We start from the raw sequence: 26765 nt of genomic DNA, 5'->3' as shown, positions 1-26765 counted from the left end.
TCATGCAGCAGCAGTTTAATGTATGATTTTACTTTCCCTTTTTGCTCAGCAGGTATTGACAAATGTGTCTATCGGACTAATTTATTGTCAAGTTAAGCTTTAAGAGCACTGCTGTGGCAGCATGGATTAATTTTGCTGTGTTTGCTGATAAGCGCTTCCTGCTCTCAGGCTGTGGCTGTATTTTCCCCAATCCTAACTGACAACAGCATTTGTGCAGCTCAAACCGCTTTTTTAGGACTGAGATTCGCATGTTAAATAAAGCCGTGAAGCAGAGACCGAGGAAAAAGAGCTGCAGACATTTCTGGAAGCAGAGGTTTGACAAAACCGACACCCGAACCCGCTGTATTGCACGCGCCTTTGCTTGGCGAATAGAAGTATTTTGTGTCACTCGAAGGTGATGTTTGCCACCAGTTGCAAGACTGTCAAGATTCAGCTAGAGCTTCTGCAGCATGAAATCTGCTCTGAAGCGTCATATGGTCTCCATTATTCCCCACTGTAAATCAGTTTCACACTTTATGGGCATCAAGTCGCTGCAGTCTGCACTGTGTCACACACTCTGTGTGTTTGAGAAGAAACACATCATCTTCTGCCAAAGACGAGACGGAAAGAAATACAACTAAATAAAATCACCCCTTTTTAAATGATCGTTTTTCTCCTATTAGATAAAAAATTAAAGATTTATTTTATAAAGGACTCAATTTAACAACACTTTTATAGATCAGAGCACCTCCTGCTTTTGATTTGATGTTGTTTAAGATTATTGAGAATTATTTCACGAGAAATACATTTAACCAACGCCAGAGCTGGACGGTTTTATTTTAAGTCTAAGTGATGCAGAAAAGTGGAGACGTTCGTCTTAAGCTGAACAAAATCTGACAAGAAAGATGCCACTTTGACTCACATTGGCAGCACTGAAAAGTCCAAAGAGATGAGTGTGCTCAGCCTGCCCTTTTCAAGACTACAATCTGGCTACATTTTTTTATACTACTGAACTTTCATTTTGGTCACAAAGGCCTTTTGACTATCACTTAAGTGGGATAGACTATGTTTTTTTTTTTTTTAGATGGGCTTTGGCTCTCAGCCTGAGTGTGAATGAAGAAGTGTACCGCCAGTGGAAGAACATCATTTCGACACAGAGCTGAGACATTTATCAGTGTGAGATCTGGCTGCGCAGTCTGTCTAATTGATCTGTTATCTGTATCAAAGAGCAGTTAATTCCTTTTTCAATCATCAAAACTGAACGAGAGAGTTAAACCTCCAGAGTCCTCTCAGGATGCCTTTCTGATGGTGACGGTATATCTCTCTCCATCAATGAACCAAAGAGAATCACAATACAGTGCCTGTGAGATGAACGTGAGAGGCCATCCTTCCATTCATTTTCTGCCATTTATCTGTGGTCGGGCCCCAGAGGCAACAGGTCCAGAGGGAAAACCCAGACACAGCGACACTCGTCAGCTCCTCCTGGGTTATCCCAAGGTGATTCCAGGTCAGAGAGGGTACAGTATATACTCCCTCCAGCGTGTTTGAGGTCTCCTCTCAGTGGGATGTGCTGGAAAACCTCCAAAGGGACCCAAGAAGCATCCCAGTCATATGCCTGAACCACCTCAGCTGACTCCTTTCAATGTGGACAAGCAGCAGCTCTCCTCTGAGCTCCTCACTTCATCACTAAGGATGAGCCCGGCCATTTCAGCAGCTTGTGTTCAAGATCTTGTATTTTCAGTCGTGATCCATACCTCATGACTATAGGTGAGGGTTGAAACATAGACTAACCAGTAAATCAAGAACTTTGCCTTTCGTCTGAGCTCCTTCTTCCCACTGAGAGATTGTAGCAATGCACTCATTACTGCAGACGAAGCCCCAATCTGTCGATCCATCTCCTGCTCCATTCTACCACTTGCTTGAGGCAAAGACTCATTCATGACCCAAAGGGCCCTTCTCCATGACTGCAACCTTGAGATCTTGTTCATTAACACCACAAACAGGATCGGCGACAAGGGACAGCTCCAGCAGAGTCCAACTTCCACTGGGAACAAGCTCGACTTTGTGCTGAGGATGCGGACACAGCTCCTGCTTTGGCCTTAAAGGCATCCCATACTCTGCACCTCCTGACAGAATGCCTCAGGGAACACAGTCATCAGCCTTTTTCCAGATCCATAATACACATGAATACTGAAGAGTCAAACTTCCGTGACCCCTTTAGCAGCTCAGCAAGGGTGAAGATCTGCTCCTCCGTTCCACGTCCCAGAAGAAAGCCAACCTGCTCCTCCTGGATCAGAGGTTTGACCATCGTAAACGTTCCCGGGGAGGCTGAGAAAAGTGATCCCGTCGTGGAACACGCCGTTCGGGGAAAACTAAAAACATCTTCATCTAAGTCATTTATAGGACCCATCAAACTTTGTGTGTATCAATAACCCATTTATTTACAGTGACATGCAGAATGCTGAACTCAGTGCAGGAGAAAAGAAGACCACCAGGAATTAAATTAGGCAAACAGGGCAGGGAAAGCTATAATCACAACATAAAGACTGATAAGAGCAGGATAATTCATAGATTATTGTTTTTAGATTTGAAAATAATCTGCATTTAATTGCATTCATCCCCTCATTTCAATTGTTATTGGGGCTCTCCTAAACCTTTAAGCATACTCCATTTGTTTTGACTGGGTTGAGGGCCAAATGTAATAAAAGGGCACCGCTTGGTTTCAGCTCATGCTCCTCTCCTCATCTAATCCCATTAAGGCTCACGCTTCAGGAAATAGAAGTGCCTCATGGTAATGAAGAAATGCATTAACGGAGCAGCAAAACGGCCTTGCTGCGCCAAAAAAAACGGCGTCTCCGTCAGTAATTCCTGTGACATCTTCCTGCAGAGATCACATCTACTTATACGGATGGTTTTTGTCTTTGGCGATCCACTGGGTAACGACTGCATTAGGTTAAATTAAATGTTTAGTGAAAGAATTGCATGAAGTAAAATGAATATTAAGGTGCGAAGAGGGATTGTGGTGTGGGTTGGCCTTTTCCAGATGCTTGAGGCCTTTTGAGACCGATAATGGCTTTTTTTCATGCCAACTTTAAGAGCTTGTTTTTATGCGCGGCCCCGAGACGCATAAAACAGAAAACTTGCCGAGTGATTGGCAATTTGTTGCGGCAAAACCTTTAAACCCTCATTCGAAAAAGATCCTTTTATAATCGTGTTTCCCACCACTGCTCCTATGATTGATCTCTGCGCTGCCAGAACACCGTTCTCAAGTTGGTCGTTTAAAACACTAATTCGATCATTTAAATTTAAACTCATAATTCAGACTTTTTTTTTATTTTAAGTGGGGATTTTGTGGAAAGGATGTGAACAATCAGTATCTTACCTGCTGTAGATGGCTCTTCTGAAGGCTTCAGTTTGGAGAAATGATTGGTTTTGACCGGATTGACAAGCTAAGAGCTAATTGGAGCAAAACCAAGTGGACAAATAGCAGCAGCTATAGCTAAAGCGCTTCCAGCAGGAATATTAGAACATCCCTGTTAGAATAACCATGAAATAGGGAACTGATGGCAGTGTAAAGGTTCATGTAATAGTGTTCATGTGAACCAGTATGAAATGATTAAAGTTGTTTGAAGACGTCAGCCATCAACTTGGATCTTGGCCCCACTCAGACTAGCCCTTAGCTCAGGGGCAGGCAACCCTGGTCCTGGAGAGCCACTATCCTGCAGGTTTTACTTGTTTCTCTGCTCCAACACACCTGATTTGAATCAGTGTGTCATTAACAGGCTGCTGTAGAACATGAAGAGGTAATTTATCCACTAAATCAGGTGCAGGGAAACAAGGAAAACATGCAGGATAGTGGCTCTCCAGGACCAGGATTGCCCACCCGTGCCTTAGCTCATCAATCTGGTCAGAATCGAACTCTTCGTCTTCAAACTATCCACAAGTAAGACATTATTGGTCATACTCTTTCCCTCTCTTTCTCTGTCATTACCACAAATACATCCAGATAGATCAGAGCCTGCCTATAGTTATTACTCAAAACCTTTAGCCACACCCTTTCTTCTGCTAAAATATTTGGATTATCGGATCATCAGAGTTGTGAAAAATTACTCAGGAAAAAGCCTAAATGTATCGTTTTGATAATATTAAAGCATGCAAGGTGTCCTCAGAGCTCTTTACTGAAGATATAAACAAAATTTCTGCTCTTACAAGATCATATGTTGTGTCGTAGATAATGATAAACTTGTTCCCTCTTGCATCAAATTTGTGCATTTTACAGTTGTCATTCCTCTCAGGATGACAACTGTTTCTGTTACCAATCAGGCTGCTTCATTACTCGTGCCTTAATAAGAACATTTGATCATAATTAGGTAAGTTTCGTGTGGCTGTGTGGCCGTACGACAGAGTGATGCAGCAGTAGTTTAGGCTGCTGCTGCGATGTTGTTGCGTGCCTTAAGGGAGAAGTGGGGTGAGGAAAAAGAAAAGGAAACTATTAATAGCTAAATATAGACGTCTTGGGTTTTGACCAACGTCATTGCAGTTAACGCATGATTTGATCAAAGTGCAGGGCTCACTCAGCACAGCAGACTATTTTAGTCAGACGTGGGAAGAAAAACGACATTGAACAGGTAGTTTAAACACGAACCCTACCAATAAAGGCATCTGAGGTTTATAAAGTTCAGTTATATTTACCTAGGAGGTAAATTAGATATTATTATGCGCTACAATCCGCTTTTAAAACGTGTCGACGGAGCATTTTAATAGTGTTGCTGGCAGAATGGGGACCACTTCAACACGGCTTGTTCCTGTTGAATTAGAAATGAGCTTCCACGTCCGAAATAAACCGAGACTAAGCAAACTGTGTGCTGTGCGAACGTCCCCCCCTGAAAAAACAGACGAGCATCAGATTTATTAATATTATTTGAAAGGGCTGCATGAAAGTTTTATTTTGAAAGCAGCATTTCCTCCTGCCGTTTTTAAGAAAGACAAAAATGCTTTAGGTTTTTTGTTGAATTAACTAACGGTTGACTATTTGTGTGTAGTACAAGAGAAAATATAAGATGGTTATGAATGTTTTGAGATTTTTCAACCATGCTTTATTGATGAAAAATCAGCAGGTGAGAAGCTGTGTATTAGCTGTCCTGAGACAATCGAATGCTTTTAATTTGACAGCTCATAAACCCTGACATTATTTCAAACTCAGCTTTGAAATAAATAAGAATATAGTCTTTTCAGCCTCTGATTAAAGGACTTTTTAAGCATTTCATTTACTGTATTTGATGCTATACTGCCACCTGTTGGACTGTTTGTGCCACAAACAGTCAAAATATAAATTTCCTTTCAGATCATCCTGCTTTGATGCAATCACAAACACTGGCTGAAATAACAGCAGCTTTTGTGTAATTTAGTTTAGACTCTTACGTCAGACCGGGAAGTAACAAATCACAACAAATAACTCTTTTTATCGAATTTATTATTCACAACAAAAAGCTGATCCTGACTGACTTTATATGAACTGAACTCATTTCTTTGTCGCTTCCTCCTCCTTCGACAGGTTCTTTATGATCTCTTCTTTCTTGGCCAGCAGACGCTCCTCTCTGCGTTTGCGGGCCTCCTTCGTCTTCGTGCGACGAGCCTCGGCCTGGTCACTGAGTAGGTAAGGAACGGCAGAGGCAGAAGGAAATCAATTTCACATCGAACACAACATTTCTACCGACAAAAAAAAAAAGAAGGAAGGAGGAAAACAACTTACGCGAGAAGCTTCTTGCGAGCCTTATCGGCCTTCAGTTTGTGGATGTGCTCCATCAGGATGCGCTTATTTTTAAACACGTTACCTTTGGCCTTCAGGTACAGACTGTGGTACCTGGAGGACACAAAACACCTCAGAAATCTTAAAGCATGAAGTAAGGCAACGCGGACTGATTCTCCAGCACGCACCGCAGAGATTCACACTTACATGTGCCTGTCAATTTTCTTCGACTCCCTGTAGCGGCGAAGGAGGCGGCGCAGGATCCTCATGCGTCGCATCCACGTCAATTTTTCTGGCATACGAGCATTGGCCGTTCCCTTTCTTTTACCTGACAAAGAAGCACGTTCAATGAATATTCAGTGTTTGGATCATGCTGATACTACGATAGTAACATGCAGCAACTGTTGATATAAAATATTGACCTCTTTCCTTTTGTGAAATTGGCAAGTGAGAACACAAACAATAAATACTCTTTAAACGATGAGTCTGTAAAGTCAAACTCAACATCTTGCTGAGCAAACTGGTCTTAAAGCACGTCGCAAGTGAAGAATCGCCCACCATAACCCATGTGGCGTCCTTTTCGGCGTGCCAGGGTGTTCTTGCGGCAACGAGCGCGGGAATGGACGGTCACCGGTTTCCTGATAATCAGCCCATCCTTCACCAGTTTTCGGATCTGCTGGCCTGCAGCACAAACACAGAGAATCAGACAAATTATTGAGTTCAAATGGTCGAATAAAAAGAGTCATTTACGTCGTAAAGAATCGACTCACGAGAGTTCGCGTTGGCGATCTCATTTGTTTCGTTGGGGTCCAACCACACCTTCTTCTTGCCACAGCGCAAGACACTGGATGCCAAGCGCTTCTGGAGCTTCAGCATCCTGTTTGAAGACAGACAACATTAAGAGTTAACGACTTTCTTTATAAAAATTTGACAGGGAGAAATATGTCAATTTTTACATTATACACTGGAGCAAAAAAGATTCAAAGCTTTTCCAATGATTTCTAAATTGAATTGTATGTTTATGAGAGATTTATTAAAACCTGACCGTGTGTCAGATTGATTTTCAGGTTTATTATTATTATTATTATTATTATTATTATTATTATTCACACATGTGCGTCAAGTCGATGGTGACGATCTGAGAGCATTCTGTCAAAACAAAAATAAACCTAATATCTTGCCTACTTTCTGCTCGACCTTCTTTACGTGTTTAATTGTCTTTAATTTATTTGACTGACGGTGACAAAAAGCAGGAACGAGAACTCGAGCAGCCAAGCAGTTCGGTGTTTCTGTAACATGTTGATACATGTCCTGCTTTAACTTAGCACAATTAGCTTCCGAGCAAAGGCCCAAATTTGATTTTAGAGACAATGCTCCCTTCAACCAAGACTAGACCAAAGCTGTAATCTCAAGCGTAGTCTTGCATATTTAACTCAAACACACATTGATATTGTAGATAAAAACTTTAAAAAGTCTGAATTATCTGGCTTACCTTTCGGCTACCGCTAGCTTGACAGACACGAAAGAAATAGAACAAGTGAGACTGTACCATTACAGCTGAAATTATGGGCGACTCCATCATAGCAGAGTAATAATTTGTAAATATATCTATAAGCTTATGAATAATCAAAAGTGTAAAATAGTTATTTTGAAGCTTAAAATATTCATGTCATGAATGTATTTAGTCAAAAATGTATATAAGCCAGTTTGTTTACTTCTTTTCCTGAATTAGCAAAATGGTACGGTCCAGTGAGAGCGCAGTGTACTAATTACACCGCTAGAGGTCGCACTTTTACGGAGCCCGGAATAACTGGTTTTTTTCCAGGTTACTTTACAAACACAGTATTATATCAGACACATTAAGGAGCCAATTACCTCACCCATGCAGAGGTTCATAGACTTATTATTTTTTAGATTAGACCTAAATATAAAGACACTCAATCAGTGCTTCTTGTATATGAAATGTGCAATATGTTTATGGCTAGGTCTGTTTGATGACGCCCACCAGTCCATATCAGGCAGTGAGGTGAACCTGTATATGAGGCCATCAACACATCACTGTGACTATGGGAAACCAAGATACAAAGAAAGACAGTAGGAGAGAGACAAACAGTATGACCAGCTATAATTACTAAATAATTACTTGTGTGCTCATGTCATAAAGCTCCTCTCAGAAACAGAAACAATGTTAGCTTCCTGCCTCACAGCTGTGCTCTCCAAGACTCCTTTCATTATAGACCGGTTCTTACAAGTGATGCACTCATGGCACTCCTCAAGAGTTTCTGGATGTTCCTGCATTTTTGTCTTTGAAATTACAGTTTGTTGTGCACTATAAATTAATGAAGAACTAGAAAACTTGTTTTGCAAAAAAAAAAAAGCTGCAAGCTGTCAGTTGAAGCTGCTTAAGAGGTTGAAGCCAAATGTACACAGGTACAAATTAAACCTCTAAGCATCCAAAGCCAAAATAAGACCATTGAAGTATTACTATGGAGTAAGATAGTATATGAAGATGCCAACAATACTCTAAAGGTGGCAGCATTGGACAAGAAACGGCAAAACAGAGGCACTTCATTGGTTTGTAATGTAACAAAATTGGATGGAACACCTGATTACAGAAAATAAATCACTGTAGGTGAAGCCATGAAGCATGAACACAATAAACAGAAACAGAATCTGAATAGTGTGCATGCCTTTGGCTAGCCCACAATGAAACATATCTCAGGTGAAGCAGTCTTTTTCATAAACACTGTTTATTAGAAACAAACGGACCACATACAATTAAATGCAGCCTCACGAATCGGCATGATGACACAGAGTTCAAACATTCGACACATAAAATTGAAATGTGGGAAGGAAGTGGACATATAAAGAAAATGCATCCAAAAAAAGGTACACGTATGTTGTTATAACGTGCATGTTTTATTAAGTACAACAATATAAACAAATAAAAAGATCTTCAGCTGAACTGGTTGCTGCTCCACACATTAAATTACATAAAATGAACACAAGTAGGTTGCTTTGCCTGTGCAAATAAACTTTTCTAACAGACATTAGTAGACATTAATATACTGTGCACACAGTTTCGTATCACGTCAGTACCAGAATTAGCTTAATGTGACTCAAGTTTTTACTAGTTGAAAAGTCAGTGATCAGTTTAATATCCTGTTTTCTCATTTATTTACATGGTTTTCTGAGTAACAGCACAGCAACTTCAAAATCATTAAAATGAACATACTTCAACATATGCCAGTCAAATTGCTGTAAACACAGTAATTAAGATTTGCACATCTAAAAAGGATGTTCAGTCTTTTCATGACTTTAGGCTGCTTTATCTCTGAGCGGGCTGCTTATTTGACTAATTTTTCACAAATAGGAGGAAGACTCAAACTTGTCTGCATTAGTTTAAATCAGAAAATTCAATAATCTTTGCCCTAAAAATAAAAAATACAATTTCACAATGCAACAGAGGCTGTGGTTTTAAATGTAGTACTGTATGTGCATCAGAATTTATTGTGTTATTTTTATTTTATGGGTTATGTAGACCCATGTGGTGTATTGTTTACCACAAGGCTGTTGCCACAAGCTTTAATTGCAGCTTCAGCTTAGCATGGAAATAAAATTATATAAACGTATGTTTTTATACACATAAAGCTACATTTTATACTGGTCTGTTTATTAGTACTTCTCTTTTTTAATGTTTGTACGTAGAAAAAAATATCTTGTAAGATAGTTGGATTGCTCACTTTGCACTGATTGGGACTCTGATTGGGACTGCAAATAATTTCGTTTTACTTTATAATGATTCTAAAACAAACTTTATTTCTAGGACATGTGGCAAAATGTCTTTTTAAAGGTGCACACTGCAAATTATGTGTTATGAAGAGTGATCTAATGTCGCAGTTAGATTGCCTTTGATTGACACCTTATGTACATTACTAGACAGAAATGTTGGTGTGGTTGAGTAATTCAAACACTTATTACCTTGTCATTTGTAAGTTTCTTCTGTTTGAATACTAGAAAGTGACTCACTCAGGAATTATTGTTACTGTAGCTTAAATTACTGCAGGTCAAGCAGATTAGTGTTACAATTTATTTTGTTGTTACAGATTTGTTATTCCTTAATTGGGAATCCTTCTTTCTACAAATTCAGGAAGTTAGTTAGATATTGTATTTCTGTTTTGTTTAATTGTGAGGCTTCTAACAGTCTTGGGATTCATCTGTACATTGTTTATGTTTTGTTTCAAAATCACACAGACACACACACACACACACACACATGTCTATTGATTCATAGTTGTGTATGTGTGTGTGTATTAACTCACTGGCATCGATTAAGATACACAGTAAAGATGTTCCTGCAGTTTTCTCTCCTCTTCTTTCTTCCCATAACAGTCAATATATATTACACTATGAAATAAAACCATATGGCCATTCTGACCCATATGGTGGCGTTTGAGTAGCTTGAGCTGTGTGTAAATACACACCAAGGACACATTAATCACCAACATGAGAAAAAAAGTGTACAGATGTTGTTTCTGCTTTTAAGAAGGGTATTTTTAACCTGGTCTTCGTCGTTGCAATGAATAGAAATCAGAGTGGCGCAGCGCCGCCCCCTGCCGGCCGCCGGCGGAACTGCACCGCTGACAGTTTCTGGTTATTCCCTTAGACCGCAGGTTGTGGTCCCGCTGCTCTGCGTGTCAGAGCCGAGCCAGTCCACTCCTCGCGGGGACAGCGGGAGCCGGTGCGCGGAGCCTCAAGGAACTAAAACGCACCTCGGGCCTTCGGTTTCCTTCTTATCGACGCGCCTGTTTTTTTGTGTTTTTTGTGAGACATGAAACAGCGCAGCACCACGTCTAAGGTAAAAAAAAGGCTTCTCACGAGCCCATCTCCAGCGAGCTAACGCCGATGCTAGCAGCTACAGCACCGGCGGCAGAAGCGTGTAGCCGATGCGGCTGTCGTTCATTGTCATTGAAACGACGCCTGCATTTTAACACCTAACTCTCTCGCCGCGTTGCTGGCACCGACAGGCACGTCGAGGGGTGCCCAGTTTTCTGTAACGCCCGACGTTATGTCGCCAACTTTGACATTGGGGTCGGAATGATTGACAGGTGGGGACGCGGCCGTTTGTGCCCCACTGACATAATTCGCCCGACGAGGCGTTCAGGTCCGGGGGTTTAAAACCGGCGTGGCGAGTCCACCGTGAGTGATCTGGGTCTGCGATGAGGCTCGGCAGCATTGCCCTCAGTGTCACAGGGAACAGCCGAGGACAGGCTGTGCAAAACCCGGACTCCTGTCTAGTCAAACCAGATGTTAGGAGAGGAAAAAAACGAATTTGCTACTACACAGCAAAGCTAGACAAGCTAGTCTGCCTTGTTCTGTGCTATTGTTGTCTGCTCCTAGTCATCTGCTCTGCCCATCTGTCACAAAGACCTCTTCTGTTTGACCTGCTTACTGCAGACAGCATGGGAGGGATTAACCTAGTCCTGTGTGTGGACAGCATATACAGCCTTTTTGCTCGTATACAGTGTGTTTTGTAAAACTCAAATGAATTGGGGGTCTGATATGATAATCGACACTGTCTGGTTTTACTGGTTTCTTTCCTGTAGGGTGTCCTCATCAGATGGAACCGCTCTCAGTGTGTGTAGTAAATCCAGTTCTCCTTTATCTGTGACCACGACACTGTAAAAATACCACGGCTCACGGTGCTGGATGATGGTGGAGCAAGATGGAGCTACATCACCCCTCCAATGACACACAAATACGATGCAGACTGTCAGAGCTTTCATTCATGAAGTGACTCACTAACCCTGTTTCTAAAATCAGCAGCAGTGACCGTGTGCGTGTCCTTTTAACTTATATTTGTGCTCGGTTTTTGGGGGATTATAAAGTCTGGCATTTTCTTTTATGAGCCACGAGAGTGACTTATTTTGAAATCTTTACTGATTTCAGTGAGCCCATCAAACGTGCACAAAGCACATTTGAACATTTTAATATTGCATCAGACATTAAGTCTCAGGAGTGTCTTTACTCCTAAATTCCATCTTGAACTGTATTTTTCTTAGATAACAGAGAAGAGTTGGAGCAAAACAGCACATACAACATATAGCTTATTTGTTTTTTTGCATGCGAGATGTGCATCGATTAGAGATTTCTAGGCTGATTCTGGTTTCTGAATTGTTGTTAAGCTCTCACCTGCTGGTTTTTCTTTTACCAGAAAGCTGCAGATGCCGTACTCTAGGTTAGCGGAAAGAGACGCTCGTATAAATAATAAATAATAACAGCGTATTTTTTTATAAACCAGATCAGAGCATCTCAGACATGATCTGCACGCTTTAAAACACAAAACAGAATCAATTTTGTTTCTGAGAGACACCTGTTAGATGTGTTTATATTGTTCAGTCAGTCGGTTATTTTATCGTGACTATATGTGGTAAATTACAGCTTTACCTTTATAATAATTCAACTGTTGAAAAAGATATTTATTACTTCGGTTGTAGCTGGAGCTGGGAAAGAAAACAAACCATGTGAGCAGCAGAAATCCCTGTTTATGTAGAAAATGCAGATATTTTTAGTGTCTTCTTTAACCGCTTGTGCTTCCTCAGACTTCATTTTAAACACTGTACAGATATTATAAACGTGACTCCGAGTCTCCTTCGCTCAGTAAAAGCTGAGACACAGCGATAATGGGAATTAGCCGCCATGTTAAACGTGCGTTTACAGACAGAAAGAAACAAACAAAAAAAAAATCAGATTGTGATGTGACCATCAGATTCTGGTCACAAGCAGAATGAGTGGTCCATCCTTTATCCACGTTTCTACGTCTGCTCTAACTCTGGTGTATATTACCAGTGTGTGAATCAGATTATGTGCTCTTAAAGGGATTAGGAAGGAAAGCGTGGCTAAAGTAAATAATCAGAGAGACGGTTTGGGAGTAAAGTGGAGCGGAAAGCATTTCCAGCCCTGTGAGCTGGAGAATAGACCTGCTCAAGTAGTCACAATGCTTAAAGGCAAACATTGTGATAATCAGAAAATTCATATTGACATTCAAAACAAGTTATTGTACATTTGTATTTTAAAAAACAGTATGATGAGATTAAACCAATAGTCAGCTTGACAAAATGCAAATGTGCGGTCCCAGTGGGAAAGGCTGTGTTTGGATCGTTATAAAATGCATCTGCTTGGTATTTTTGTGTCTCCTCAGCTTGCCGGCTGCTGCTGCTGCGTGTGAGCCGGAATCAGAGGAAAGGGCAGCCGTGACTATGGAGCTGCCGGACGGCTTGTTGCTGCAGGTCAACAACGGAGAGCAGTGGTGCAACCGGTGGAAGCATCCCAACGAAGACTCTGTAAGTCTGAACAGATCGCCGTCGGGAACACGTTCGTCAGATCAAAGGCGGTTTGTCTGGTTTCAGCAGGCGCACGGTTCTTTGAACGGGCCTTTTCTTGTGTTATCCTAATTGAGTTGCATGTGTGGTTGTGTTCCCCAGGACCGGAGCACCAGCCCCTCGGTCCTGCGCTCTGTTGCCAGGACATGGAAGGAGGGCCTGCTGAACAGAAAGAGGCCCTTTGTGGGCCGATGCTGCCACTCCTGTACTCCACAGAGCTGGGTAAAGTTCCCTCACAGCCTCTTCTCCCAAACTTACTTAACTCCAGTTGCCTCTAAGATAATATTTTTAAGGGGTAAACTGGAAAACTTAAAGAAAATGAACCATAAACAGGTGCCAAAATGTTTGGATGCATAATAAAATTGTAAAAATTAGTTTTTCTCTAATGGTGAAACATTGGTCTTAATATCAGCTTTTTTTTCAGACTCAACAAGATTTTTTTTTTTTTAAAGCTGTGAAAAATATATATGTTTGCATTTCTGGAGCGTGAGCAAGAACAAAATTAAAATAAGATGTACATGAGAACCATAAAATGAGTTAAACTGCAGTCAGAGCTGTGCAAATTTGAATATAATCAGTGTAATTATTTAAAAAGTAGTGTTAAAGCAAACTAAAATCAGATGTAACCCAGTAGATCAGTGATTGATCAAATCATGTTAAAGATTAAAGTCTAATGTTTGTCTTTTTTTTGTTTGTTGCAGGATCAATTGTTTAACTCTAGCATTCCATCTCTGGGCCTGCGTAACGTCATCTACATCAACGAGACCCACACTCGGTACGCACAGCTGAATCTGTTTCCTGTTGTCGGGTTTCACATCAAAGTCACAGTAGTTTGACTTTAGTAGTTTGACTTCACACGCTAAAAAGAGGAACAAAATCAACTCTTAAAACAACAACTTGAGCTGGTTCGTGCGCCGCAGAGCAAGAGCCCATCGTGTTTAATTCAGGCGGCGCGACTCAAGCACGCGCGTGTGCGAACAGCGCGCACAATGCATGGCTTCAAGTCCAACGATCTGATCTGTGAAACGGGGGTGGAGGAAAAGGGAGACGGATAAATAATTTAACGGGTTTGTCGGTGGACGCTACATGTAGCGACTGACCTTATAAGGAAGAAGTCAGTCAGACACAAAACACCTGAGCCCCAAACAAGATGAACGTGTTACTTGTGCAAATAAATACTGACATGTATATGTTAATCAAAGCCATTTGCCAAAACCTTAGAAGAAAGCCTGAAATAGGATGGTTGTAGTTTATTTATATCAGACATCATGAGTTCAGATGGACTTTTCAGTACGAGAACACTGATCCGTCTGAACACAGAAGTGTTGTGTATGGGAAACATTAGCTGTGTGAAATTAAAATAAATACTGTTTTTGTAGTTTCTTTAAACAAAAGCTAAATGTGTTTTCCCAGGGATTTTATACCAGCCTGACTGAAGGATATTTAATATAATTACAGAAATCTAACACTCAGTAAATGTATGATTTGACTCCAAGTAATGTAGGCTTATTTGTGTGAAATGTTAGTAATTATACGTGTGTGTGTTTATAATGTTGCAGACAGCGGGGATGGTTGGCACGGAGACTGAGCTACGTGCTGTTTGTAATGGAGAGAGACGTCCACAAGGACATGTTCACCAGGAACGTGGTCGACAACGTGCTCAACAGCGGCAGGTCAGACTCAGCATTACGTTAAAAAAGAACAAATTTAAAAAAAAAATGTTGTCCCGTTAATTACTGTGTAGAATGAAAGTAACAGAGCACATAGTGCATCAAATAAGACAAGAACAAATCCGCGCCACCCTGATGGTGTCAGTGATTGTGTTTATGAGCCGGAAGATGCAAGCTCATGGTTTGTGCTCCGCTTTTTTTTTTTGCTGACGGCAGGGTGGAGACCGCCATTTTGACTGTAGCAACGGATTTGGGTGCAGCTGCAAGCCGGCCCGGTCAGGAGCACAGGTCCGTCAGGAAAGTGAAGCAGAAAGCCAGAGCTTTCCTTCAAGAGATGGTGGCCAACATTTCACCGGCCTTTATCAGGTAGCAACATTTTTTGGGTAATGAAAGCATCTTGAAGATTTTTTTCTTTTACTGTAGAAATCAAACGTTGTGCTCTCCAATTTCATTTTTTTGTCCAGGCTAACCGGGTGGGTTCTTCTGAGGCTGTTTAATGGGTTTTTCTGGAGCATCCAGATCCATAAAGGACAGTTGGAAATGGTGAAAAAAGCTGCCTCAGAGGTCAGCAACAACTACATAGTTAAAACGATGCATCACACTGCCACATTATGATTAAAAAAAAAGTGTTTAAGATTATCCGTTTTGTCTTTGCAGCAAAATGTGCCCATGGTCTTCCTCCCTGTCCACAAATCCCACATCGACTACCTGCTCATCACTCTGATTCTGTTCTGTCATAACATCAAAGCCCCCCACATCGCAGCTGGGAACAACCTCAGCATCCCGATCCTCAGGTAAAAGCCTCTCGAAGCCGCGTGTCAGATTTCACCCAGCATACAGGTGGACTTCTGCTCTCCCAGTGTCAAAACATCAGTTTGATGCAAGACGAATAAAGGAAGTCATCAGTTTTGTGGCAGATTGTAATCTTGCTTTAAGTGTTATTTATTAGTTCTGATACTGATCTGCTAATTTCCCAGCATTGTTTGATGCCTGAAACTCTTCTCTTTTTTTCTTCCAGCACTGTGATCCGTAAACTCGGGGGCTTCTTCATACGGCGGAGAATGGAGGAGACGGGGGATGGGAAGAAGGATATTTTGTACCGATCCCTTCTGCATGCAGTAAGAGTCGATTTATCTTTTTCCAGTAAAAGCTCGGATTTGTCTGCCTGTTGTCTGTCTGGAGCGATGAGAGACTTAAGTCTTTGTTACATCATCTTCACTTAGCCATTTTCCACTATTTGTACTTTTAGGTTATTCTTATCAGACGTTTCTTTTAAACACAACCACTATCCTGTAAAGTTAACAGTCAAATAAAAGTCTTTTTTTTTTTTATTGGATAAGATGTGCTGCTCGTCCTCCCTGCGGTGAACTCGGTCCTCTCAGTTGGAGCGTCGCGGGTAGAGTCGCGCATCCTGACTTTTAATGCCTTTGTCACCGTCGCCACTAATTTAAGGATAGGTTTTCAGGATCGCCTGATCAGCTTACGCGTGGAAAAGTCAGAGGAGTCTAAACTGACTGTAGAGAGGCTCTAATGTAGTCTGTGTGCTGCTGTTCTGCCTTTTAATTATCACAGAATTTTGAATGTCGAAAACAGAGTTTATTGTTTAGAAACTAACGACTTGTTTTAGTCCATGTGGGTTTCAAACTGATTGTTTGTATCCTGAATAAGCGCAAATAATGAAGGCAGCACGAGACTATACAGTGCCATTTTTTTTCTGTTGCCAAGATAAGAGTTATCAGCTAAACACACGAGCCGCTGCTTGAAATGAGCCACGGTTTATCCGTCACACAGCTACATTTTACCGTACAGTGGAAAAAAAATGGGAAATGCAATTTTGTAACATTTCAGGAAAGCAAATCAAGTAGTTTTATTAGTCAGAAGATAAGATAATAATCTGATATAGCTGTGCCATTTATGGAAATTCAGAGAGATAAACTCCACAAACAGAAATATAAGCAATAAAAAGGATCCTCCAGAAGCTGGAGGTTTTCTTTTTTTAAAGTTCAAACTGAGGCCTGCGGTCTGTAGTATATTTCAGGAGAGACATTCACTTCCTAAAGTGTCAGCATACCGAGCCACAGCTGAGTACACGCTATACCCAGGGGGTAACGTTACACAGCACATGCCCGCGTCCTCGCAAAGTGCAACCGGGTCAAAACGTTAGATATCAGCTCTCATTTTTACCCTTCACTCTTAATTAAATTCAGCTTTGTCACGGAGTCCGGTTGGTGTTGTTTTTTTATAAAGTCGAATAATTTTACCCAAGGTGTTTGAAACAGTTTTTGGCTCACCTCTGTCCTCCAGTACACGGAGGAACTGATGCGGCAGCAGCAGTTTTTAGAGGTCTTTCTGGAGGGCACTCGCTCCCGCAGCGGGAAGCCATTTCCGGCGCGCGCGGGCATGCTGTCCATCGTGGTCGACACTCTGTGCACGGGGGCCATCGGGGACTTGCTGGTGGTGCCAGTTGGCATCTCGTATGACCGCATCATCGAGGGAAACTACAATAGCGAGCAGCTGGTAAGCTCTTGGATAACATGTTTTGTATTTTTGCTTTGGCAACCATGGTTTCCTTTTTTTTGTTTGTTTTTACTTAATGGTGTAAAAGACACACAAAATAATACATTCTTTATTTTGGTAAAGGATTTTTTTTCCCCCTGTCAAAGTAACTGTATGATAAACCAAGAGCTTTCACAATATTGACAAAAATGCATGTTTTTGTGATGGCTTATCGGTCTAAATTTGAACATTTTATCTCTTTCTGTCCCTCAGGGCAAACCCAAGAAGAATGAGAGCTGGTGGGGAATAGCGTGTGGCGTGTTCAGGATGCTGAGGAAGAACTACGGCTGTGTCCGAGTTGATTTCAACCAGCCTTTCTCCCTAAAGGTGAGGAACACAGATCTCCGTTAGCCAGCTGAGGAGAATATTATTGCTTTAAAAAACGTGGAAAGTCTGTTGCGAGCACCCAGTTACATCTGTGTGTTGCGTGTAGGAGTACTTGGACACTCAAAGAAGTCGTCACATCCCGCCACCAGTGTCTCTGGAAAAGGCCTTGCTGCCCATCATTTTTTCTGCACAGTAAGTGCGCACACAAACGCACACTTTCCGTTCTCAGTACGCGTGTTGTCTTCATCTGTCAAGTGTTTTTGCACAAACCAGATGTCCCTCGGCCTCGGATAAAACAGCTTTCATGTCCAAACTTCAGTTTCTCCCTCCTGCTGCCTCACAGCACGTTTCTGTCGTTTGACATCTGAGATCAGGCCTTAACTTTCCACTCGCATGGGGTTACTTCAGTTCAGAGCTTCTTCTTTTTTTTCTTTTTTTTTTTTATAAAACTGAGCCAGTTGTATAATATGTTCATAAGGACAGATGCAGTCTCACAGCACGACTCAGGTCACGCATTCAGACACTGTCCTAAAAGAATTTGTTAATTTAAAAAAAAAAAAAACCTAAACGGTCAACTTCTTTGTAAATAAATGATGAATACTAGTTAACACACATCTTTACATATTTTCATTCCTGGACCGTGACATATTTTGTTGAGGCATGTCAAGACGAGGCCTGGGTTTTCAAAAAGAAAAAAAAAATAGACAAAAGCAGCTTCAGGATAAGTAGGAACAAATTTCATTATTAAATGCAGTTTGTATAAATTTAAACTCAGATTAGCATTTTGTTTTTAAGACTCAGAGCTCATCGCAGCATTTTTAAAAATCTAAACATTTATTTTTATTTGTCTTACATTTCCTCTTGCATTTTCTCCCCATTTCGTGCTTCATCAAGCGTATTTACTTCCCTGTTTCCTTTTTGACATATGCCTTACAGCTTAATTATGCAAAAGAGGGAGGATTCATTTCAGACTCATGGGGCGGATATCAAACATCACAACAGAGACCGAGCTGACCGGTTGCAGAAGTAGTAATTGCTAAAATGTCTTAAAAGCAGTAAAATGTGTAAAGTAAATTTCTACTCTGTTTAATTAAGACTTCATATTTTAACTTGGAAAGAAAGAAGGAACCCAGCCGGTGAAATAAGCTGGTAAATTGTGCACGCCATATTGAAATCTTCGCTGTTTTTCTCTTTCAGGCCTGATGGTCAGTTGTTTGAAGGACAGGAAGAGGAGCAGATGGAAAGAGAGCTTCCTGCTGAGATCTTCAGACGACAACTTATCAACAACTTAGCCAAGCACGTTCTCTTTAGTAAGAAACCCGCCACCTCGCAGTCAGAAGATTTGTCACACCCTTAACGTGAACCAATTAGTCTCACTGAGTCCTTTTATTTATTTTTTCCCCACCTAAGACACATTTGTTGTTGAATAAACCTTCCGTAATTTTAGTTTCTGAAAACACAAGCCTCCCCATCATCCTCTGATCACGAGTGCACCTGCTTCCAACGAGAGCACCTGTGAAATACTATCCTCCGTTGTCTCTTCGTTAATTGAAATCCAGCACAACGTATCGCAGCGTCGGCCCGCCTGTTTTACGTCCCTGAAGGTGCTTTGCCCTAAAGTAACACCACAGAAACGGTTCTCCTCGTCATTCAGCTGCGTGCTCCTGCACCCTTCTTTCTTTCTTTCTTTCTTTTTTTTTTTTAAACAGTTCAGCCAATGACAGAGCTCCCAGCTGGATGGCATGTTGTTTTCAGCCAATACGGAGAAGGAAGGATAAATTAAAGGAAAAGAATGCAGTACCAGTTTTTTATGTTCTCCGACAGTCAGATGAACTTTAGTAACCTTTGCTTTGAGACGCACACATCTTTCTTTAATTTGTCTGATGCGTTATCTGTAATGATGAACTCTTTTTGATCAGCTTAACTCTGTTTTATTGAATTAATTATTTGAAGACAAACTAGGTTTCTGTATGTTTTGTTGTTTTTTTGGATCATTTTACCTCAACCGGTTGAGTGAAATAACCTCCAGTCATGAATCTTGCTCTGCCAGAAATGGGACATATTTTCCTGTGTATCATCACATTAACAGGGGAGTTGTCTCCAGGAGACTGCATTGTTTTCTTGCCATTTTAACGCAAGCCGTTAAGAATTAATCAGAACTAAAGCATCCTAACAAAGAATATTTTAGTTTGTCCACAGAACCTTTTGTTTTAGAGTTTCATATCAAACACTCGTTTGAATGGATGTGCTGTGATTTTTGCTCATTACAGCCTTTTTTTTTTATATCTCTCCCTCGCAGCGGCTAATAAATCATCAGCGATCATGTCGACCCACATCGTGGCCTGCCTGCTGCTGTATCGACACCGACAGGTCAGCTTTTATTTTTTCTCCTCCCTTCATGTGGTGTACCATCATGTGTTCCTTCCTTTTTTTTGCTTTCTTAAGTTACTAAATGTCCACCATTTGCCTCATTATCTAATAAGTATAATAAATAAACTCTGCCTTGGCCTCAGCTGTTCATTTGCGGCGGTGCTCTGCCCTCTACAGGCACACCGATGTAACTGCAAAAGGCTGTAAAAGAATAAATTGTGTTCTTTTCACTTACTGATTTCAGGTTTTGTGTTAACGTTTCCAAATCTGCGTCTTCCTCCGTTTGTCCTTCAGGGAGTGGTTCTGTCCAGGCTCGTGGAGGACTTCTTCAACATGAAGGAGGAGATCCTGTCACGGGACTTCGACCTGGGCTTTTCAGGAAACTCCGAGGACGTGGTCATGCGCGCCCTCCACCTGCTGGAAAAATGCATCAACGTGACCAGCAGCTCCAATCGCAACGGAGAGTTCACCATCGCGCCCGCCCAAACCGTGCCGGCGCTCTTTGAGCTCAACTTCTACAGCAACGGCCTTTTCCTTGTCTTCATTTCTGATGCAATCATCGGTATACCAAACCAACAGTTAGAAATCTGTAGCTGCTTTGGTTATCCATCAGATTCAGTGTTTCCTAACTAAGTGACCTCCCTCCTCCACCTTGTTTGCCTCCAGCCTGCAGCATCCTGTCGCTGCAGCGGGAGCTGCTGATGGAGTCGGAGTGCGGCCACCCACCGAAAAACCCCAACAGCCTCCTCCTCAGTCAGGAGCGCCTCATCCACAAGGCTGCTGGTCTCTCGCAGTTCCTCATCAACGAAGTGGCTGTGGCATCCGTGAGTTCTGAGTTTTGCGTTCTGTTCAAGCTTTGTACTGTATGAAGCAGAGCAGGGGTGTCAAACTCCATTCCTCAGAGGGCTGCTCTCCTGCATGTTTTAGGTGTGTTCTTGCTTTAAAACAATTGGTTTAAATAGATGACTTGTTGCCGTGCTCCTGGAGAACTTGATGATTTGGTGAGGAGGTAATTAAACCATTTGAATCAGGTGTGTTGGAGCAGAAAAAAACAAAAGACTCCCAGGGCAGCGAAGCCTCGAGCCCTGAAGTAGAGCAAATAAAAATTTGGAATTACTATTTTGCAGTATTTTTTTTTTTTTTGCTCGTTTTTTTAGTAACAAACATGTTTATTGTAGGAACAAACTACTTTCTCACCATTTGATACATCCCAGACACTAACAGACTGCATTTTTACACAATAGCCTCTTGCTTCCTTTCCTGCAGCCCTGCCAGACGATTTACCAGGTTTTCCACGACGCAGTGACCCGACTGATCCAATATGGCGTCCTTTATGTGGCAGAAGTGAGTTAACGGGCTCTAACCCTAACAGAGATGACTTTGTTAGTGACAAATAATGCTGAACATCCTGTGATGTGCTGCTAACTCTAACTGCTGATAAGCTGTGGGACCCGGTTTCTGGGCCCGGTTGATCTGATTTGTTTCTGTCTGTCAGGACGACCAGGAGGAGCTGAATTCCAGCCCGTCAGAGGAGCCATGGCCCAAAAAGTTCTCTGAGCCCCTCTCCTGGAGAAGTGATGAAGAAGATGAGGACAGTGACTTCGGAGAGGAGCAAAGAGACCGCTACCTTAAGGTCAGGTTTTTATAATAACCCTTTATAAGATTTACGCCGTTGTCGAACAGTTTGGCATCAGGTGACTGTTTGGTTCGCTCGAACAGGTGAGCGTGTCGGCAGAGCACCAGGAGTTCTTCAGCTTCCTCCAGCGACTGCTCAGCCCCGTGCTGGAGGCCTACAGCGGGGCCGCCGTCTTCGTCCACAGCTTGAGCCAGCCCATGTCTGAGTCCGATTATACCCAGAAGCTCTTCAGATTCCTGCTGACGCGGACAGAGAGAGGAGTGGCTGCTTATGGTAACGCTGCAGGGTTTCCTCACAGAAAAATCAATACTTAGATCTGATTAGAGTTTGCTGAATTATTAGCCCACGTTCAAAACACTTGGCTTCTGCCAGAACTATTATCTGAACACGTGAGCAACATGCAGCCACCTCCAGCTCTGAGCTGCTGTGATAACGACTGCGCTGACACACCAGGAAGAGGGAAAATCTGTGTGAGCACCTTATATTCTGAGTTACTGCGCTCTCCTCTCAGAGCTATGAACTACCAGTGAGTTAGAAACAAAACAGGGAAGTCTCTAATGTAAATAATAATATAGTTTTTAACAAACCAGCTACTCATTCCTACTTGAAACGCTCAGGCAGTTTATGTGGTCAAATGATTACAATAAATTAGTGCCACATATTTCATCCAAAATTTGCATGAAAACCTTGTTAGCTGACTCGACCATAAAACACTTTAAAGCTTAATAAGAACATAACCTGTAACAGATTCAGCAATTCAAAATTAAAGGAAAGAAACAACTAATCTGTCTGTAAGGAGGGCCTAAAATGACAAAAAAAAACAGCTTAAAGAGTTAGCTGCCATTCTTTGTATTTTATGGCTTATATCGGTTAATTTGTTTGTAAAATGTGAGTTTAGGTGAATGTTAGTAATGAACTGTGTGTACATGTTAAACATGTATCTTTATTCTATCATAACTGTCTGTTTCTAATATTTAAACACTGTTTTTTCACTCAGCAGCACCAATAATAATGCTGGTAGTCTGGTGCTCTGTTTATTAAACCTTATTTTACTCTTTTTTTGTCATTTTTAAAACTAAAAAGATTAGTTTTACTCCATATTAAGTTTGAAATCCTGAGATCCTGATAACCCAGCTGTGGTTTAAACATTTTTATTTCTGTCTGAGTCGCTCGTGATTGTGTTTTTCAGGTGAAAGTGCGACTCATTATCTGGTGAAGAACACGGTGAAGACGTTCAAAGAGCTTGGGGTAAACGCGTTCTCCTGAACGTAACTCTGCGTGCAGTCGCGTGGAGTTCGACGCTAACCTGTTGCTCGTGTGTTGCGACCACTCTGTAGGTGCTGAAGGAGAGAAGAGAGAACAAGGTGACCACTCTGGAGCTGAGCACCACCTTTCTACCTCAGGCCAACAGGAACAAACTCCTGCAGTACATTTTAGGATTCACCCTGATGTGACTGATACACCTTTCAGGCGCCGGGCTCCTTCCACTCAAAGGGCTTCTGCTGGTTACTTCGAAACAATCCCAGGTGCTACTCTGGAAAGCTTTACCAGGAAGTGCCTTCACGTAACAGCCGCTAACCGTTAGCTGTTAGCCGTTAGCCGGAAGAGGCTTGAAGCCAGTCTTTTGTTGATAATAAACGCGTATTAATCTTTGAAGCGGTAACTCCAGGGAATCGCTAACAAAGTCAGAATCTTTTAACAGTTTTACATGTAAAAAGGCAGAATCGAGCCAGTTGGAATTTAAAAAAAAAACTTTTACAGCAGTTCCAACAAAAAAAAAAATAAGTTGCCTTTCAAGTAAATAAACTATGTTGACTTATTTTGCTTGTTAGGACAAACTGCTATAATCTCTTTAGAGCACTTTAATATCAAGCAGTAGGAAATGTTCAAATGTAGTTTTCATGAGTCCATTTTTAAGATCAAATCCTTGTATATAGGTCGCGGTGCGTTTAAATACTGACCCTCTGGTGTCATGAGGTTTGACTGAAAGATTTGCTCATGGCTGAGAGATTGCGTTCCAGCAAGCGTGTACATATTCAGTTTTTCACAAACAAACAAACAAACAAAAGGTTATTCTGTTCCGGTTCAGGTTCGAGTTACCGAAGCGAAATCTGGCAGATCTCTAAGTGCATTCAGCTGCAGGAAGAGTTTTCAATAATAAAAAAAAAAGACATTAAATCTAAACTTTAACTTTTCAAAGAATGTCACAACAGCATGGAGAATAAATAATACCAGCCATCACATCCACTTGCGTTGAAATGCAACTGACTCAGACGCCCTTAATTCACGCTTTTCAAGGAAAGCAAGTATTTTATTTTATTTGTTTTGTTTTGTTTAAGTAAACAAGCACTGCTGAGGAGGAATACTTTGCTCAAACAGTTGGGCATACCTCTCTATGGCGTGGTAAAAATAATTAATACACGCCGAAAATCCGGCTGTTTTTGAGATGGCCTCTCCTGCACTGAAGCAGCGAGGGTCCCAAGTTAGTTGGGTTTTTTTTTGTTGTTGTTGTTGTTTTTTTTTAGTTTACTTTAAGTTTCCAGACAAAATGACTGATTTCAAAAAAATCTTTGTGGGGGGAAAAAAAAAAATTAACCCGTGTTTGTTTCCTGGTTAAAAAATAAGGATGGAAATAAAACCTGTGGTGGATCAGGTGTTGTAAAATAGATTCTGATTGTGTTGGAGTCATTCTGAACTAAAACTTGAATGTAAAATATTCCACTCATGAGCGCACAGGTCCGGAGCTCATTTAAAGGGTCGCAAACGTTTGAGGAATCGTCTTGACTGCACGGATTAGTAATCTTAAACAGGCTAAGGAACATGTAGGAACCTACATTAATATAAAACATTAGCAACAATGTTTAAAATACTGCTGGTTACAGTTTTCTTTTGATACCATACAACTTTATTAAATTTAAAAAAGAAAAAAAAAGTGATTTTTTTTTTTTTGCTTCTTTTAAAGCCACTTGTCAAAGCTGCTGGATGCACAAATCAAGCCTGTTTGGTCAGTGAACGGTATGTTGAAGAACAGACAAGTATGTAGCCTAAAAAAGAGGTGCGAGCTGGAAGAATAAAACTTTTCGAGCGTTTCGCAGCGTTTCTGAGCCCACAGACTGTTACGAGACCCCACCCCACCCCTGCCCCTTCAGCCAGGATAAAACCACTACCCGTGCAGTGCTGCATGTTCCCTCTGGTCGCCTTTTGCGCTTTTAATTTGCTTAATCTGCGAACGGTATGTCGCGGCGGGAGACGGTATGTGAAAGAGGGAACTGTAAATGTTGAAAACGCACCTCTTGAATGTACCTCTTTGTCTGAAACAGCTGGTTCGACGTTGTAGACTACTGGAAGGCTTCGTTATAAGCAAAGATGTAGTTTTTAAATGAACTGTTTGTGGGATTAATTGCTACTTGAGATCTCACTATAATCTGTGTAATTATGTAAAACGAGTCTGTATCTGGGAGCTGCTGCCTTTTTTATCACTCTGTAGTGTTCCTCGGTTTCTGATTTTGCGCATGTGTAAGACTTATTTTACGTGTGACTGTAAAAGTAGACCAATAACAAAAAGGTGGAGAGAATCTGTTACTTTCAGAAAAATCACCAGCTACTAAAAACAAACAAATTTTTTTTTTTTTTTTTTTTTTTTTTTTTTTTTTTTTTTTAGTTGTTGCTTATTCAGAGCGAAGCACAACTGGCATTATTAGATGTTGTTTTTAAATAAATTAATGATTAACAATCGCCTTGTCTGTTTTTCTTACCCTAAGCGGGTGCGACTGACAGGGAATAAAAACATCCAGCAGGTCGATTTTACAGATTACCGTTTCTGACAGATAATCCAGATGTTTGATTGTGTCTGTGTGTGAACTGTGGAACACAATGTGTAGATGTGCCACATAAATGTATGGAAATAATAATAATTATAAATAAAGGATTAGGTCAGATTGTAAATAGAGACAAATTGTATGTAGCAGGGTCACTTTTTTGCAGATTAAAATACAGTTTTGTGCAAAAGTCTCGAGTTATTTCTAATTATATAAACAGTATATTAGATTCACTGTTGAAAGTGTAAGGGTGATAAATATTTCTATATAATATACAAAGTATGTACATTATTATATACACATATAGTCAGTACATATAATATGCTGTACTATATATAAAAATGTTTTGACTTGTGTTATTTGTGTATCATGAACCACTTGACTGATTTTAAATGAAACTCAGAAAATGATCATTGGATGCACATCTACAACTGTTTATCTTCTCAATATGGCTGCCACAGCCAACAAAAACGCCTATAATAGTCAATTTTACAGACATTGAGCTAAAATTTTGCAGGAGCGTAGCTAACAACACGTACTCTGAGGGCATTACGGAGCGGATTATTTACAAGGTTTGACCAACACAGCTGTAGCTCCATCCCTTCTCATCTGAAGGTGATCTCAGTTTAACGCTCTTGTGTAAAAGACGGCAGGTGATATGCATTCCAAGGAAAGCTAAGGTCTTTATTGTTTTTAGGCTTTAGACAATATGCTGTCAGGGTCAGGGACAAGAACTGGATGTAAGATGAGTAAAAGAAAAGCAGCCCAAGTCCAAAAAGAAAGAAAAAACTGACAGACTTTCAGAAAGCCTGAAGAATTATTGGTCAAGATAACCAAAAAACAACAAACATCTGGGTCCTTGGAAGCAAAGTATAAAGGAATGAGGGGGCTAGTGAAGCTTTTAATAGCTCACATGTTTCAGTGTGAGGTTGAGGATGGAGGCACGGGTGCTCTCAGTGGGAGGATTTAAGGAGAGCAGAGACCAGCCGAGGTTTCAGTGGCAATGAAGACTAAAAGGATGCGACACATGTGCGTCCTTCTGCCCAACAAACAGCACCTGGACTGTTCTGTCAGGGTGAGTTGGCTTCACCTTCTTATATCTCTGTAACTCATCACTTAAAAATGAGGAAATATTCCTTTAAACTACATTTGTTGTAATTTAACATCAAAATACTGAGCATAAATGAGCTTAAGTCATGTTCAACGCATCCCTGTGATAAAGATTAATCATTGGTTCAGTCAGATTTACTTCCTGTGTGTCTCTTCTTCTTGTATGAT

The 26765-nt window shown here is 41.1% G+C and overlaps 2 protein-coding genes across 2 annotated transcripts; one reads left to right on the top strand and one right to left on the bottom strand.

The window, feature by feature from the left end:
- Nucleotides 1-5500: 5500 nt before the first annotated feature.
- On the bottom strand, nt 5501-7279 carry LOC108246965 (60S ribosomal protein L19). The gene is made up of 6 exons (XM_017434773.2): nt 7221-7279; nt 6499-6605; nt 6287-6409; nt 5936-6056; nt 5732-5842; nt 5501-5627 (listed from the first exon to the last, which is right to left on the bottom strand). Exons 2-6 carry the CDS (start codon nt 6602-6604, stop codon nt 5501-5503), a joined length of 588 nt encoding a protein of 195 aa, XP_017290262.1. The 5' UTR covers nt 6605; nt 7221-7279.
- A 3107-nt stretch (nt 7280-10386) lies between these two features.
- Nucleotides 10387-25677, top strand: gpam (glycerol-3-phosphate acyltransferase, mitochondrial). The gene is made up of 21 exons (XM_017439285.3): nt 10387-10586; nt 12930-13071; nt 13213-13332; nt 13812-13885; nt 14670-14783; nt 14997-15146; nt 15245-15344; nt 15438-15574; nt 15799-15898; nt 17085-17297; nt 17550-17663; nt 17770-17855; nt 18861-18973; nt 19963-20033; nt 20328-20595; nt 20700-20857; nt 21300-21377; nt 21529-21666; nt 21753-21942; nt 22859-22917; nt 23007-25677. Exons 2-21 carry the CDS (start codon nt 12988-12990, stop codon nt 23121-23123), a joined length of 2484 nt encoding a protein of 827 aa, XP_017294774.1. The 5' UTR covers nt 10387-10586; nt 12930-12987; the 3' UTR covers nt 23124-25677.
- The last annotated feature ends 1088 nt before the right edge of the window (nt 25678-26765 follow it).

The sequence above is a fragment of the Kryptolebias marmoratus genome, linkage group LG17, assembly GCF_001649575.2.
Source record: "Kryptolebias marmoratus isolate JLee-2015 linkage group LG17, ASM164957v2, whole genome shotgun sequence".
Classification (NCBI taxonomy): Eukaryota; Metazoa; Chordata; class Actinopteri; order Cyprinodontiformes; family Rivulidae; genus Kryptolebias; species Kryptolebias marmoratus.
This window is presented reverse-complemented; position numbering and strand designations above follow the sequence as displayed.